Below are 16334 nucleotides of genomic sequence, written 5' to 3' on the forward strand. Positions count from 1 at the left end.
CAAATTTAATCGTAGATAAATCCGCTATTTTTTTTGAATCTCCATTTAAGGAATTATTTTCTCCATTTAAGGAATTATTATCTCCATTTAAGGAATTATTTTCTCCATTTATCGTCGTTTGTAGTAATACCAACTACTAATTATAAACAATACGACCACTGATTTATATTTCAATTTATTTTTGATCTCAAATATTTATTTATTGTTTTTCGAATGTTCGATTCCATTTTTAATATACAATATACATAATTAATCATTTATTAATTTATTACAATTAATAGGTTTAAAATGGTAAAATTTAATATATATTATTATTCAAATATAGAATATTTAGCAGATTTCAAATGGTAACAATTTATCTTAGCTCTTACACAATATCAAAAGAACAACCTAGGATATAATTTCTATAGCAAATTAAGAAGATTAATAGGTTTAAAATGGTAAAATTTAATAAATATTATTATTCAAATATAGAATATTTAGCAGATTTCAAATGGTAACAATTTATCTTAGCTCTTATACAATATCAAAAGAACAACCTAGGATACAATTTTTACAGCAAATTAAGAAGCTTATTTTATTATTCAAATTTATAATGTATATGACATAGGTTAATTATTTCAAATGTATAAATCGAATACAAAAATATAAACAACTAATATTTATTTAGCATGTATAAAACAAATAAAAATTATATATTATCAAATAAATTTGAATTATATATTAATTTAATATAAGCTGATGCTTTATCAGCAAATTCTAAGGTTTGACATGGAGTAAACATATTGCCTAAAAATAAACTGTTTATAAAAATAAAATAATTGATGAAACTAGTTATAGTAGTTTGCTACAGAGAGTTGAGATGGGGCACATATATTGCCTAAAATTATATTGATTATAGAAATTTTAATTTGTGAAACATGATATGGCATTAACAGGTTGCATGTTCTGTGTTACTAAGGGTTGACATGGAGTAAACATATTGCCTAAAAATAAATTGATTTAGTGATTTATTTATAAAAATATTTACCAATATGTGATTTACACTGTTCTATGGTATGATCCTGCATCTCTGTGAACCTACCTGATTGTAAAATACCCCGTCCTAAGCAACTCCTTTGTCTACACCTGTAATACGATGTGGCATTTATTACTCTATGGATGGTATATTCTAAATCATTAAAACATAAAATATCACGTCCTCTTTTGGATTTTTTATTAGTAATTTTGTTTTCTAAAATTAAAACTAAATTATTTATATATAATTAGATTGCTAACTTTGAATTATAGTGGGATTAATTCTTCTCTCAAGAAGAAGTTTGATATTGTTTGACACCGTTTTAATTTCCATTATTATGATTAAAATTAAAAATATGTTTACACTTTTGTATTTCCAGCACTTTAATGGACCAATCACAGAATTGGACGAAACTTTACGATGAAGTGTCCATACGATCATAGGCACGGAAATCAAAAATAGAGCTCTTTGCTTGTAATATGCAGGTTAATATAAATTTTTATTCAAGTTTATTATCTATCTCATTTTCTTTATGCAATATATATCTAAACTGAAGATTCCATATAAGAATATCCAATATTGTAATATTCATACTAAATTAAAATATTAGCTCTAAATTTTAAAATATCAAAAAATTTATAGGCTACCATAAAAAATTTTTCAAATGGTCAACCAATTATATGAAATTATATAAAAATATTTTTATTGATAATTATAATTCCAAACTTTATTCATCATATATAATAATAGTCTATTTATATATATGATTTTATTTTTTTTATAAGAAAATAAATATAACTATAAAATAAATAAATATATTTTTAATAAAAAATTTAAGTAGAGGTGGTAGGTGGAATTTTCAAGTAATCTATAAATTGAATAATTATTTTATAATAACTTTTTTTTCATTATAAAGATATCCAATATAATTATATGTTTATATAAATACTAGTAGATAGCCCGTCAAAAATGATGGGGAATGAAAATTTTCTTCTTACTTTTATGCATGTTACCTTTATTTGAAAATATCCAGTTTTTATTCTTCTTACCCCCTAATCCCTTCAGGCCAGGTTTAATCCATTAAAACTAAGTGCTATGGTTTGAGTAAAAATAAATTTAAAGCAATTACTTGATAATACCAATATTATTTGTTAAATATTACTGATTACTTATACCTAATATTTAATATAAAAAAAATTCACAGGCAAAGTCCAAAGCCTTAATTATGAAAAATTCTTCCGAGCCCAATGAAAGAACATAATAATTTTGGTGTTAAGAACTGAAATAAAATATTTAAATAATCATAATGAATTTAAAAATACAATCAAAATTCAGATTTTCATGGGTCTTGGTTTTTTGATGGTCAAGTCCAGGCCTGCAAAAAAATTTGTTTTGGGACAATGTCTGACCTATAATTAATAATAAAAAAATTCTCAAGCTTCCAAGCTCATAATAATTTTGAAAAATTTTCCCCAAGCCCAGCCCAATATAATTTAGAAAAATATTTTCCAACAGCTCAACCCATAATAATTTTATAAAAAAATTTTCTCAAACCTGGCCAACCGATAGTAATTTAAAAAATTTTTCCAAGCCTGGAGATAGGTAAATTGCTAAAAACCATATCTATTTTTTTAGTCTATTTTAACCCAGCTCACCCCAACCAAGGCCAAACCATTAAGACTAAGAGTGAATACTATTTTTTTGAATAAAAATATATTTAAATTAGTTTTACCTGAGGGCCATATAAATATTCTGTGTTAAATATTACACCTATGCCTAATATTAAAAAAATTCCTAAGCACTTGGTTTTCTCAAACCCGCAAAAGACCATAATAATTTTGATAGTTGAGGACTGTAATAAAATATATAAAAAGTCACAATGCATTTAAAAATACAATCAGAATATGAAAGTTGTATGGGCCTTGGTTGATCAGGCTTTGCCATGTCTTCAAAAAAAAATTTCAGGCCAATTTCTAGCCCATATTTAAAATTAAAGAATTTACAGGAATCTTAGACTATAATAATTATGAAAAATGTTTCTCAAGCTATGCCCATGTCCATATTAATGGTGAAAAATATTTCCCAAGCCTAAGAAAACCCAAATAATTTATTTTGATCCAGAAAAATAGGTCTGATGTAAGGGGTTTATAAGAATTAAATCCGTCTAATTTCAAAATTATCATCAAATGAAGGGTGAATATCTGATTTACCTATGATTCTACTGGTGAGCTCCTGGTATTTATGTGAAATTCATGAATACATATTAAAGTACCATTCTGAATATGTTAATCCTAATTTAAATTTTAAACAAACCAAATGATTTATTACTTATTTACAAAATATAAAATTAAATTTAAGAAATTGTTATTAAATTACAATAGAAAATATAAAAAGATATGTCTAAGTTAACAAATAATAGGAGGTAAACTTCAATCATAGTCAAATTATATATAAGTAAAACAAAAAGGTTATTAATTTAATCAAAAATGTTATAGTAAGTTTATCTAATGAGGTTTTATTTAAAAATTTATATTTATTTTGGGGTTATTCTAAAATTTTCCATTATTTTTATAAAATATGTTAATGATATATTTAGTAATTTTAAGCACCTCTATTTTAAATTTTATCCAATATGATTTCCATCGCAATTTTAAATTTTGATATTTCTAATACATGCTCACAGTATACAATGCAACAATTTTATCTCCTAAAATTTTAATATTTATATAAAAATAAATTAATAAAGTATATTTAATACCATACACATAAACTAAATAATTACCCTTCAACCCATGGGTTATATATCATGCCTGGCTATGATTGCAAAAAAAAATTTCAGACCAATCTATAACCCATAATTAAAATTCAAAAATGTTAAAGCACCTCTATTTTTAATTTTATTCAATATGATTTCCATCACATATTTAAATTTTGATATTTCTAATACATGCTCAGAGTATACATTCCACCAATTTTACCTCTTTTACTCTTAAATTTTAATATTTATATAAAATTTATTAATAAAGTATGTTTAATACCATACACACAAACTAAATAATTACCCTTCAACATCTATATAATTAATATTTTAAATTTAATTATATTCAAGGTGCATGCGTGAAACTTTAAATATATATAATTAATATTTTAAATTTATTTATATTCAAGTTGGTGCATACGGTATATGCCTTTGAAACGGGAGGCTCGGGTTCGATTCTCGTAGAGAGCAAAAAATTAACATTACAATATATAGTCTCCTTAAATTTAAAATACATTAGGGAGATACGAAAACGATCGTGTTATGATCAGGGTTGCCAGGTCAAAATTTTCAAATTGTGGGAGAAATTCGGTATTTTGTGGGAGTAATATAAAAATTGTGGGAAAAATATGAAAATTGCTAAAAAAAACGGCCCGCAAAGGCCCGGCCGGGATTTAGAATTGACTTAGTTATCCGCTTATTATTTTTTATAAATATAAAATGGAATCTATTTCCCAAAATTTTCAAAATAAAATAGCCAACTATTTTTCAAAATAAAATATCCAACTCTTTTTCAAAATAAAATAGGTAACTATTTTCCAAAATAAAATACGCAACTATCAAAATAGGTAATTATAGTACGTAGTGAAGGTCACGGTCCGGTCTTTGGTCCGGACTGGACCGATACCCTCGGACCGGACCACGGTCCTTAAAAAAAGATCGATCCAGACGTGGCTAAATAAAAAGACCCGTCCAGGACGGGGTTTTTATTTGTTTAAAAAACATATTTTTTTTAACCTAATTTAATTTGTTTTATCATTTTATTAAATATAAGAGTATTATATAAACAATATAAAATTAATTATAAATAATATAATAATTAATACAAAAATTACACATCAAAGCTTGTATTGTTTTGTTTGAAAGCCTATTCCTTTTTTTAGTGACAAGATCTCCTGCTTTTGAAAATATTTGTTCACAGGGGACAGATGTTGCTTGAATTGCTAAAAATTTTTTAGCTGCTAATGAGAGGACTGGAAATCTATATAATAAACTATATTGACTATTTAAAAAATATAAAGGACCTTACACTATTGGCTTTCCACCATACTAATATGTCATCCTTTAATGAAACAAGAGGTTCATTCAAATAGGTGTGAAGTTCTGATATATTTTCTTCAATGATTTCTGCCGATATATAATCCCCTTCTGAATTTTTTTGGGATAAAATTCTTTCTAAAAAACTAAATTCATTGATTTCCCCCTGGCACAAATGTTTGAAAATTAGGATTTAATAAATAAATATTAAAAATATACCTGAGAATCCGTTTTTCCTGTATTTTTTTTATTTTCTATTTTCCTTAAATATTTTGAAAATTTGGTCATATACTCAATTCTATTAAGAGTATTAGGCATGTAAACTTGTTTTAATCTCGGATCCAATAATGTTGAGACATATGATTCATAGCAAAATAATTCTTTAAGATATTTCTGCATTTTAACCAGCATGAAAATTTATTTTCTTGTATTGTTATTATCCTTTTTTATATTATTTAAAATTTCATTATTTATATTCTCTATATATAACATGGAAATCCCAACTGTAGGATATTTGGATCCTGATAAATCAAGTGTGGTTTTATAGAAGGGCCTTAGAAAATCTACAGCCTCTTTTAGGTCTTCATTTTCACACTCAGTAAAGAAAACCCCTTTAAATTGTTTGTAATTCAAAAAAGTACTTCTTTTATAGCATCCATGTTCTAAAAATTAAATATTTTTTAAAAATAATTGGATATAAATGTAAATACCTCATAAATTGTATTCATCATTAAATAGGAGCTATTCCATCTAATAGGGATAGAAGGGATTTTAAATTTTGTAATACCCTTATTTTCACATATTTGTACATATGCTTGATTTATTTTGGGTGATTTATTTATAGAAAAGGCTATGTCTCTATACTTTTCTAGGATAGTTGTAATATATGATAAACCTTCCTGAGATATTAGGTTTAGAATATGGACACAGCATCTAAGGCCTTTAAATATTTGTTCCTTATAAATATTCTGCAAAATTTCCATCCTTTTTAGGATGTTATTGGCATTATCTGTAGTACAGGCCATTATACTCTCCTCCAATTGATATACATCAATCACTTCTTTTATAGCTAAGGATATTTCTTCAGAAGTATGAGGAAATGGGATATGATTTATATCAAGTAAAATATTTTTTAATGTAAAAGAAGAATCAATATAATGTGCAGTAATGGCTATAAATGAATTTTATTTATATTGCTCCACATATCTGTGGTAAAGCTTATTAAAGAATTATTTTTATTTAAAATATCTTTAGAGAATTTTTTAGTTTCTCAAAATTAGCTGTATAAAAATTTTTAACTTTGTTTTTTGACCAAATTGTAGCAGTGTTGAGTTTAAATATTTGATTAAATTATGAAGACCTGAACTTTCAAAAGTCTTCATTGGCAGAGAGTCCATTATTACCCATTTTATTATTAATTGGTTCATATGTTCAGTTTGAAATTTATCCAATGGTATTGAAGAAAGTGATTTTGTGCTTGTGGAGGGCATATTAAAATTAAGAGTAGATTGTGTTTTTGAGATATTTCCATTTTCATCATTAGAAGTATATATTTTATGTTTTATCAGATGTCTTCTTAATGTACCTAATTATTTTATTAAGTATAAGGTAAATTATTTTGACAATGAATTATTCAGACAGTTTCTTAAGAAAAAATAGTTATATAAATAATAACCAAAATATTTTAATAATAATACTACTTATTTTGATTAATTTATTGCTTAAAAAATTATAAACAATTATTTTGTTACTTGTTGCTGACGATATGTTAAATTTGGTATTACAGTGAACACATATTCTATGTTTTTTATTAGGACTTTAAGTAAAATGTTTCTTGGACAAACTTATGGTTTTTATATTGTAAAAAAAAATTAACAAAATCTAAAATAACTCCTACATCTAGATCCTGTATCTAGATATAAAAATGTGGTATCTGTATATGTATCTAGATAGATTTTTGATTAAAATATCGGTATTATTTTTTTAGACGATGTGTCTTAAAAAGTATCTTTTAACAACTCTGAACTCCTATCATAAAATAAAATATACAAAAAAATTATATTAATTGAATAGTAAAGTAAACTTAAATATTAATAAAAGACCGGCCATAAAAAGTAAAAAGACCGTCCGGACCACGGTCCTCAATAAAAAGATCGGTCCGGTCTCGGTCTAAGACCGATAGGACCGGACCGTTGACCTTCACTAATAGTACGACACAAAATTTCTTAAATACTATCTTTATTATTAAAATAACATTGATTTATTATTAAAATAACATTGATTTATTATAATATATTAATTTTGTTTAAAAATAATAACCAACGATCTTTTTTAAATACAAAAGAATGTAAACAAGATAAAATTTTATAAAAAAATTGTAATTTTACAATGTAAAAAAAATATATTTTATGCTAATGTATAAATAAGATTTTATAAAAAAACAAACAATTTTAAATTTACAATGTAAAAAATAATTATAATCAGTGCGGGGAAGTTGTTCTACAGTATTTAGTTAATACAATGGGGGAAGGGAATATGATATTTTGAGGCATCAAAAATCTTCAAAGCATAAATCAGTAGAGGGCAGTCTATCAACATCTATTGCAAAACAAAAATATTCTTCAAAAATAAAAAATAATACAGATGCAACTACAGTTGCGGAAATGGTAAATACCTATCATGTAGTACAACATTCAGAGAGCTACTTAACATCACAATGTTGGTAGAATCTTTCCCCATAATTTAACGACTAATATAAATGAAAAGTATACTTTGTAGAACACAAATGAGCAAGGCTATCATCAATGTTTTAGGATATAAATCCAGAAGGTCAATTCTTGACGATTTGAAAGATGTGCAAACATATGCAATTCTAACAGATGAATCTAATAAGGAGATATCAAAACATTTCCCTTGATCCTTCCCTATTTCAACAAAATTAATGTCATTTCAATATAACCATTAAAAAAAATTTCTCCAGATATGAAATATCCAAAGACATAGCTAACCATATATAATGGTAAATATGGAAGATTTGGCATTACCAATGAATTGCATGGCAGCTTTCTGATCTGATATTTCCTCAGTGAATTTGGCAAAAACCAGAGTTTATTTACAGAATTGAGTCAGCAAAATGTTGGTTGACAGGTTCCTCCTAATACGCGCCATCGTAGAATTTTAAAATTTTACAAACCTTTAAAAAATAAATAGATTATAAAAGCTGTCCTAATATTTTGAAAAAAATTTTCAAAAATAAATGGCAGAAGTATATTTAGGAATTTTACATATAGGAAATCTACTATATGCTGTTAATATGCAGTTGCAATCAGAAGAATATAATTTAATAAAGGTTCACTAAATTATGCTGCAGAAATACCAAAGTAAGAATATTATTACTATTATCGGATAATTTTTAATAAGATTTAATATTATGTCATGTTTGAGGAGATTGTAATGCTTCTTTATTTTTATGATTTGCCAAAATATTAATTTTACAATGTAAAAAATAAATTTATTTGATTTTATGCAAATGTATAAATAAGATTTTATAAAATATAGAAAGTCAAATAGTTATAGTTAATTATATTTTATTTGAGATTTAAATAATGGAACTAAACGTTTACCGTCGTTATTAAGATATTTATAAAATTCCTGGCATGACATTTTATAATTTTTTTTAACCATTAACTCGGCCTCTAATGTTGTTAAAGCAATTCGATTTCTCTCCTTTCTCCAGGCAGTCCTCATCAGGCTAAAAATGCGCTCCGATGAGGCATTAGAATGAGGTAAGGAGAAAACATACTCGCAAATTTTTTCCAAGCATGGGGATTTATCGTTATTACGAAAAAATTCCACCCATTTCTCCTTTGCTTTTAGACCATCTAACTTTAAGTATTCTGGCGAATCATAAAAAATCGAAAAAATTACAATATCTTCAAACAAGGCTTCAATGTCTATCGGTAATTTTAATATATTTATTAAATTACAAAAACCATCAAATGATGGTTTCTGTTCCAAGGTCATAATATTTATACACTTGTTAATAGAGTTATTAAAATCAAATCTTGATTGTAAATATTCCAAAATTGTCTTAATAAAAATATTTGCTTCATTTAAAAATACGTTAATTATAGTAATATTTGAACATTTTAATATATTTTTAGCAATAGCGCCATAAAATTTATTATCTATTTTTAACTGTAGAGATGAACAGAGCTGTAGCATGATTTTGTGAATCTTTATCAATAAAGAATCTTCTGATTGCAACTGAATATTAACTACATGAAGTAGATTTCCTAGATGTGAAACTAATCCCAAATATGCTTGACATTTCATCCTCGAAAAAATTTTTCAAAATTTTAGGACAGCTTTTAAAATCTTTATTTAAGAAGTATTTCTTTAAGGGTTCGTAAAATTTTAAAATTCTCTCGATGGCAGGTATTAACGATAACCACCTGATAGGTACATATCGCAACAACTCAAACCATTCCAAATCAGACCACTCCACCAATTCTTTTAATTCAGTGACTCTTTTAATTGATGAACTAAATTCGTTAAAACATTTCATCACAATTACTTCGACATCTACAGATAGTACATTCATTGCCTTCTTGCAAGAATTATGCAATATATGGCATATACAGCCAATTGGTATTAATTCATTATTGTGCTGCCTCAATTCGGTAAATACACTTTGATTTTTTAGCTATTGTTGAATTATATATCAATTATATTTATAATCTTTTGCTTGACATATACTTTATGGAATAGTATAAAAGTAAGTAGTGAAAAATATTATTAAATCAATATTATTCATCCACTAACTTTATTTAAAAGAATTAGAGATTAGAATAATATCCACTTCTAAAAGTTCTATTCTTCTAACACAAAAATTTTGAAAATGTCGAGTGGATCACTGCAATTCTAGATAACGATATAAAATATATTAAGTAATTTAAAATATATTTATAATAATTATACATACTGTTCTAACTTCTATTCTTTCTAACACAAAAATTTTGAAAATGTCGAGTGGATTATAAAAAATATATTTTAGAGCGGAAAAATAAAATAAAAGAACTAGACATATTTTCGAATAAATATTTAATTTTAAAAATATAAAAATAATCAAATACTGTCTCTCAAAATTATTATTTATATATTAAAACCATTAAAAAGCTAAAAAAAAAATTGTGGGAGAAATTAAAAAATTGTGGGAGATTTCTAATTGTGGGAGTGAGATGTATGTGGGTAAGTAAACTAAAAAATTGTGGGAGACTCCCACTGCCGGGGGGAGACATGGAAACTCTGGTTATGATTATGGAGATTATTGCACATATTGGAATTATCTAATATAGGAGATTATATATATTAGATAATTTCAATATGTGCAAAATTTTACCTACAGGTCTCTGTATTAATTAGCTTTACCAACTAAGTTTGTAAATATATTACAATATAATAATTTAACAGCAAAATGTTTACCACAATTTGAATATTTTCTTATAATTCCAATATGTGCAAAATTTTACCTACAGGTCTCTGTAATAAATGTCTTTGCTTTACAAACTATAGTAAGTAGATTACAATAAAATAATTGGACAGTAAATTATTACTTACCATAATTTGAAAATTTTCTTATCCAATAATGAAAATTAAGGGCAAAATTTAAAAAATAAAAAATGATTGTTAATTTAAATTAAATATATATGAAGAATTATAGTAAAATAAAAAGTTGAGGGGGGTTGCATTGAAAGAACGTTTGCCTTCCAATCGTGAAGTCGCAAGTTCGAATCCCGGGGATGGCAAATAAAAATTTTAAAAAAAAATTAACATTACACTATATAGTCTCCTTAAATTTTCAATACATTACGGAGATACGAAAACGATCATCATGTGATTATGGAGATTATATTTATATTAGATAATAAAAACTTGTTACAAATTTTTTATCTATCTGTCTGACTAGTGTTTGCAACGGTCCGGTCCAGTCCGGTCTTATTAGACTTTTCGGTCCTATGGGACGGTCCCGTCCAACAACACGGTCCCACGGTCCGGTCCGACCGAAGACCGATTAAAGAATATAAAAGTTTACTATAAATTGCTTTATAGTTAATGTGTATGTACATGAACATATAAAATATGATTATTTAATGCCTAACACTATATAATATCTAATTCATCGTTTACTTTTTATATTCTTCCGTTTCGTTAAATTCAATATTCATAGTTTACTTTTTATATTCTTCTTTGATTAGGCATTTGTGTATAATATAATAAAAATGAATTGATGATATAATTGAAATATTAATAGGGTAATTTAACTATTCATTTTTAATAAATATAAATGCAGAATAAAACTTTTGTAGCTTTATAAAAAAATTTTTTTTAGGTGGGACCGGACCGCCTGGACCGGACCGACGGTCCCACGGTCCGGTCTCATTTGACTTAACGGTCTATCGGTCCGGTCCCATTTTAGAAAAAAAAGACCGGACCGGACCGTTGCAAACACTATGTCTGACCCATACCATATATTTTTATCTAATTGGCCACATATCCAAAATTTTTTATTTATTAATTGTCCAGCCTGGCCCAGTTTATTATAATTTTTGCTTTTCATGGCTTGGATAATTTTAATTTAATTTAAAATTTTGCCTAATAGGATCTTTCTAAAGACTAAAGGTTTTTGATAATGAAGATACTTTATACATACTAACTTCCAGAAAAAAAGATTTAAAATTTATACATTTTGAATCCTCATAGATTTTACTTCATATGTATTCATTTTTGAAAATTATTAAAAAATTTATTTATGAACATTTCAGCTTGTTTTATATCTGATTATATATTGTAAAGCTTATTTGATAAAAATTTTCATAAATTGTCTATATCTTTAATTCATAATTACAGATAATAATTCTCTTTTTTAATTTAAAGATAGATAGCTATGAGTCGCTGTACATCATGCAACAATAATAGTTATACAAGCTTAACCTCTAATAAAAAAAATTCTTTTCATAGGTTATTTCTTTATTTATTATTTTATAATATTCTTTTTTTATTTTAAGACATTAATATTATTTTTTTTAAGATTCCCTATTAAGAATAAAATTTTGCTATCAAAATGGATTAAAGCCATAAATAAGATAAATTTTATTCCTACCAAATACACCAAGCTCTGAGGAGCCCATTTTTCAGAAGAATGTTTTCTTCCCTCAGTCACAGGATATGCTATTCTGAAGGAAGGATCTGTACCATCCATTTTTAATTCCAGACCCTTTCAGGATCTATAATATATTCATTTAAAATTAATATTTTTTTAAGATAACAAATATCCCATTAAATAGAAATAAAATTCTTAAAAGTTCTAACTTTATAGTAAATGATCATACTTATGCTGCTAATAGTTACTCCTCAACTAAAAGGGTAAAATATTATTACTTTATAAAAGATCAATAAAAATATTTTTAATATTTAAGAGAAAATTAGATATCCTTAATAATACTCTAGAAGCTGAAGGCTTAGAAGAGCCTGTTAGAGATAATAGCCCAGTGAGCCTTATTTATTAAAATACTTTATTTTCATCTTTGAATATTTTGACTTTATGTGTATCAATATATAATTTTTATTATGTAAAACATTTTATTTAAGAATACATCTGCCAGCTATCAAAATACTCTTAAAGATGAGTGTTTAGAGGAATCGGAAAGAGATGTAAACCATGTAAGTCTTTATTAAAATATTGATGTAATTTATTTATTTAATATTTTTGAATATTTTGACTTTATGGATATCAATATATAATTTTTTATGCAAAAATATTTTATTTAAGAATACAGCTGCCAGCTATCAAAATACTCTTGAAGATGAGTGTTTAGAGGAATTGGAAAGAGATGTAAACCATGTAAGTCTTTATTAAAATATTGATGTAATTTATTTATTTAATATTTTTGAATATTTTGACTTTAAGGATATCAATATATAATTTTTATTAAGCAAAAATATAAATGAATACCTTTTCAAAAAATATTAAGAGGATATACTTAGTAAAAAGCTTCTTCAGATGAATATTGATTCTACCAACTTATTAATTGCAAATAACAATGAAGATGCTAAATCTTCTATTAATAACCCTACATTTCCTAAATATCATGATGATCATATTTATGCCACTAATATATCATCCTTATGAAGGAAATTTATTTATCAACAGAAATATATTCAAAACTTACGAAAAAAGGTAAGGGCTTCTTCTGATAGAAAAAATAGACGAAATAAAAAAATTTACAATTTACAATCTTTAATGAAAAATTTGAAAAGTAAGCATATGATAAATGGCGAAGGGGAAAATGTTATAGAAGATTTTTTTTCAGGCCTACCTTTATCATTTATTAAAACTCAAGTTCATAGTGGGGGAGTAAAAAATCCTCGCAGAATAAAATATAGTAGTGAAATGAAGCAATTTGCATCAACACTACATTTTTACTCCCCCAAGGCTTATAATTATTTTAGAAATCAATTCTGCTTGCCTGCAGAGTCTACATTAAGAATCTGGAGTAAGCAAATACAGATAAGACCAGGTTTAAATTAAATATTTTATATAAAATAATTTTATTTAAGTTTTTTAGATTCTTCCTTAAAACGGATTAAAACATTTCAATCAAATTCGCATGTACAATTATATCCTATTTTATGCCTTGATGAAATGTCTATTCGGCTACATATTCATTGGGATAAAAAAGAATTTCATGGATACATCGATTTTGGTAATGGAATAAAACCTTCCGAATCTCTACCTGAGGCAAGTAAAGCATTATTTCTTATGGCAACTTGTTTAAATGGTACATGGAAAATTTCATTAGGATATTTTTTAGTTGCCTATCTGAGTTCTGAGACTTTATCAAACATAGTAACAAATGCCCTCCATTTATTGCATGATACTGGGGTGATGTTCAACAAATATAAAAATGTATCAATTACTTGGTGCCTCTTTGGACCCAAATAATTGTATTCCTTATTTTCTTCATCCGAGCAATTACAAGGAAAAAGTTTGTTATTTTGGACGTTTGCCATATGATAAAACTCCTTAGAAATCTACTCGGCGATAAAAAATTTTTAATCAATAATGGAGTAGTAATTACTTTTAAAATATTTCCTAAATGTTATTTTTACAAATAGGTAATAAATTAGAAATATTTAGCAAACCTTCATGATTTACAGGATAAGGAAGGACTAAGGGCTGCAAATAAAATTGGCCATTCTCATATTGATTATCATAAGCAGAAAATGAAAGTAAAATAAAAAGAATTTTTTTGCTTCTAAAATATTTTTTTAAAGGTTAAACTTGCCGTTCAAGTTTTTAGTAGCTCAGTAGCAAAAGGTATTCTTTTAGCACATGAGCTAAAAATTGATGGGTTTGAAAACTGTGAAGGCACAGTAGACTTTATTCAAATGATTGATCGGTATTAAATAAATACCTTGATAATATTATAATATTTTTATAGAATGTTTGATTTTTTAAATACTCAAAACATATGTGCTAAAGGGTTTAAGGCCCCACTATCTAAAAGATCTCTTCTATATTATGAAGATTATTTTGAAAAATGTATCAATACTCTTAAAGCTTTAAAGTTTGAAGATGGGAAATATGTATGATCAAATAGAAAAACATGCATTATAGGGTTAATAGCATCAATGAAAAGTATTCTGGGTATTGGGAATGAATTATTATTGGGACCTAATCCCAATTCTTATTTATTTTCAGATATTTTTATACCTCTTAACACTAACCATAATTATTATTAATTTTTTTTTTCTTTTCTTATTTTTGTTACGTTTTTACCTACAAAACCTCACAAGATCATCTTGAACTATATTTTAGTTGTTTACGCAGCAGAGGTTTTAAAAATAATCCTTCTGCTTATCAATTACGATCGGCCATAAGAGATGTCTTGGTAGCAAAACTGGAAGTGATAATAACAGGTAATTGTATTCCAACCGATAATACTAATCTAATTTGTGGAGATTTTCAGAAAAATGCTGACAATAACAACCATATTAATCTTTATGAAAATTCGTTAACATTTGTTCCTAATATTCCGATATTATCACTCTACCTTGAAAATGTATCAACCTATATAGCAGGGTATATAATACGCAAATTAATATCTGAAAAAAAGTAACATGATATACATGCATAACAGCTATGATGGATATCAAAATCATAAAAATAGTGATGCTTATAATTTGATAAAAATAAAAAACAATCAGGGGTTAATAATTCCTTCTAAGAGTGTTTCAATATTATGCCAAATTTCTGAAAGTGCATTCCGTGTTTTTGAAAAATCATTGCTAATAAAAAAAAAATTTATTTTCAAAAGGATTGTATCATTTATTCTATTAATCATATGCTTAATCAAGAAGCACTATTCTCCCATTATCAAATTCTAATTACATTAATAATTGAACATTATTTGCACATTCGATTTCATCATTATGGTAATAATCAAAATAGAAAATCGAATATCAATATTCGTCAGAAATTGACCAAAACAATTTTATTTAATGGCCAATGAATAAATTGTATAGTGTGTCTGAATTAAGATTCCTTTTTTTAAATTTAATATTGTTGATTTATATCATGATCATATATTTTTAAATGTTGATATTATATTTTGTTAAGAAAATTTATTATATCTTATAAAATATTTATAAATTATCTTATAAAATATTTATAAATTTTCTATAACTTTAATTTTATAATAAAATTTATTTCATTCTTACACATTTTTAATTAGGTTATGCTTATGATTTTGTAAGAAATACACATGAGAATATGTTAAAATAAATAAATACTGATACGAACACATAATATTAAAAGCCATATTAGAAAATGAAACCAATTTTAAAAAATAAAATATTACAAACAAGGAATGATAAAAACAATAAATAAAATAAAACTAATTTGAAAATTAATACCAAGAGATAAGATTTGGGAATAGGATATCCTAATAAAAGTAAAAATATTTTAAACATTCTCAATAATTGCGATAGGGTTGCTAAATGTTAAGGTTTAATAGTTATTAAGATCTAATCATATAACTCCTAAAATATTAAATTCATAAGTTTATTTCTTTAATTATAATAAATATTATGAATAATATAAAAATCATTTTAATCATAAAAATTAATAACTATTAGATATTATATATTTTTTATTAAAATATACAAGATTATATTATT

At 25.4% G+C, this 16334-nt stretch overlaps 1 protein-coding gene and 1 long non-coding RNA gene across 5 annotated transcripts; one reads left to right on the forward strand and one right to left on the reverse strand.

Annotated features, from left to right (window-relative positions):
* Positions 1-669: 669 nt before the first annotated feature.
* LOC135922231 (uncharacterized) lies at positions 670-1450 on the reverse strand. 2 transcript variants are annotated; one of them, XM_065456642.1, is made up of 5 exons: positions 1279-1450; positions 1031-1171; positions 921-986; positions 832-880; positions 670-789 (listed from the first exon to the last, which is right to left on the reverse strand). In XM_065456642.1, coding segments are annotated over exons 1-5 (330 nt in total). In that variant the 5' UTR covers positions 1352-1450; the 3' UTR covers positions 670-788. The 2 variants fall into 2 exon arrangements, with proteins under 2 accessions (XP_065312714.1, XP_065312713.1); XM_065456641.1 differs by having other exon boundaries at positions 687-789; positions 1031-1234.
* A 10582-nt stretch (positions 1451-12032) lies between these two features.
* On the forward strand, positions 12033-15633 carry LOC135931490 (uncharacterized). Of its 3 annotated transcripts, none has more exons than XR_010573050.1 (10): positions 12033-12113; positions 12184-12518; positions 12572-12643; positions 12744-12815; positions 12925-12996; positions 13127-13672; positions 13713-14225; positions 14271-14384; positions 14430-14554; positions 14597-15633. It is a non-coding gene; the product is annotated as an uncharacterized LOC135931490 (long non-coding RNA). The 3 variants fall into 3 exon arrangements; XR_010573052.1 differs by having other exon boundaries at positions 13721-14225; XR_010573051.1 differs by having other exon boundaries at positions 12058-12113; positions 12161-12518.
* The last annotated feature ends 701 nt before the right edge of the window (positions 15634-16334 follow it).

This window comes from Gordionus sp. m RMFG-2023, chromosome 1, assembly GCF_954871325.1.
Source record: "Gordionus sp. m RMFG-2023 chromosome 1, tfGorSpeb1-WG-v2, whole genome shotgun sequence".
In the NCBI taxonomy this organism is placed as follows: Eukaryota; Metazoa; Nematomorpha; class Gordioida; order Chordodea; family Parachordodidae; genus Gordionus; species Gordionus sp. m RMFG-2023.

Coding starts and splice junctions, on each gene's coding strand:
- LOC135922231 (XM_065456641.1), bottom strand. CDS start 1,351: ATGGAAATTAAAACGGTGTCAAACAATATCAAACTTCTTCTTGAGAGA. Junction 1,235..1,278: donor TAATCCCACTATAATTCAAA/GTTAGCAATCTA, acceptor TTTTAATTTTAG/AAAACAAAATTACTAATAAA. Junction 881..920: donor ACCTGTTAATGCCATATCAT/GTTTCACAAATT, acceptor ATATAATTTTAG/GCAATATATGTGCCCCATCT.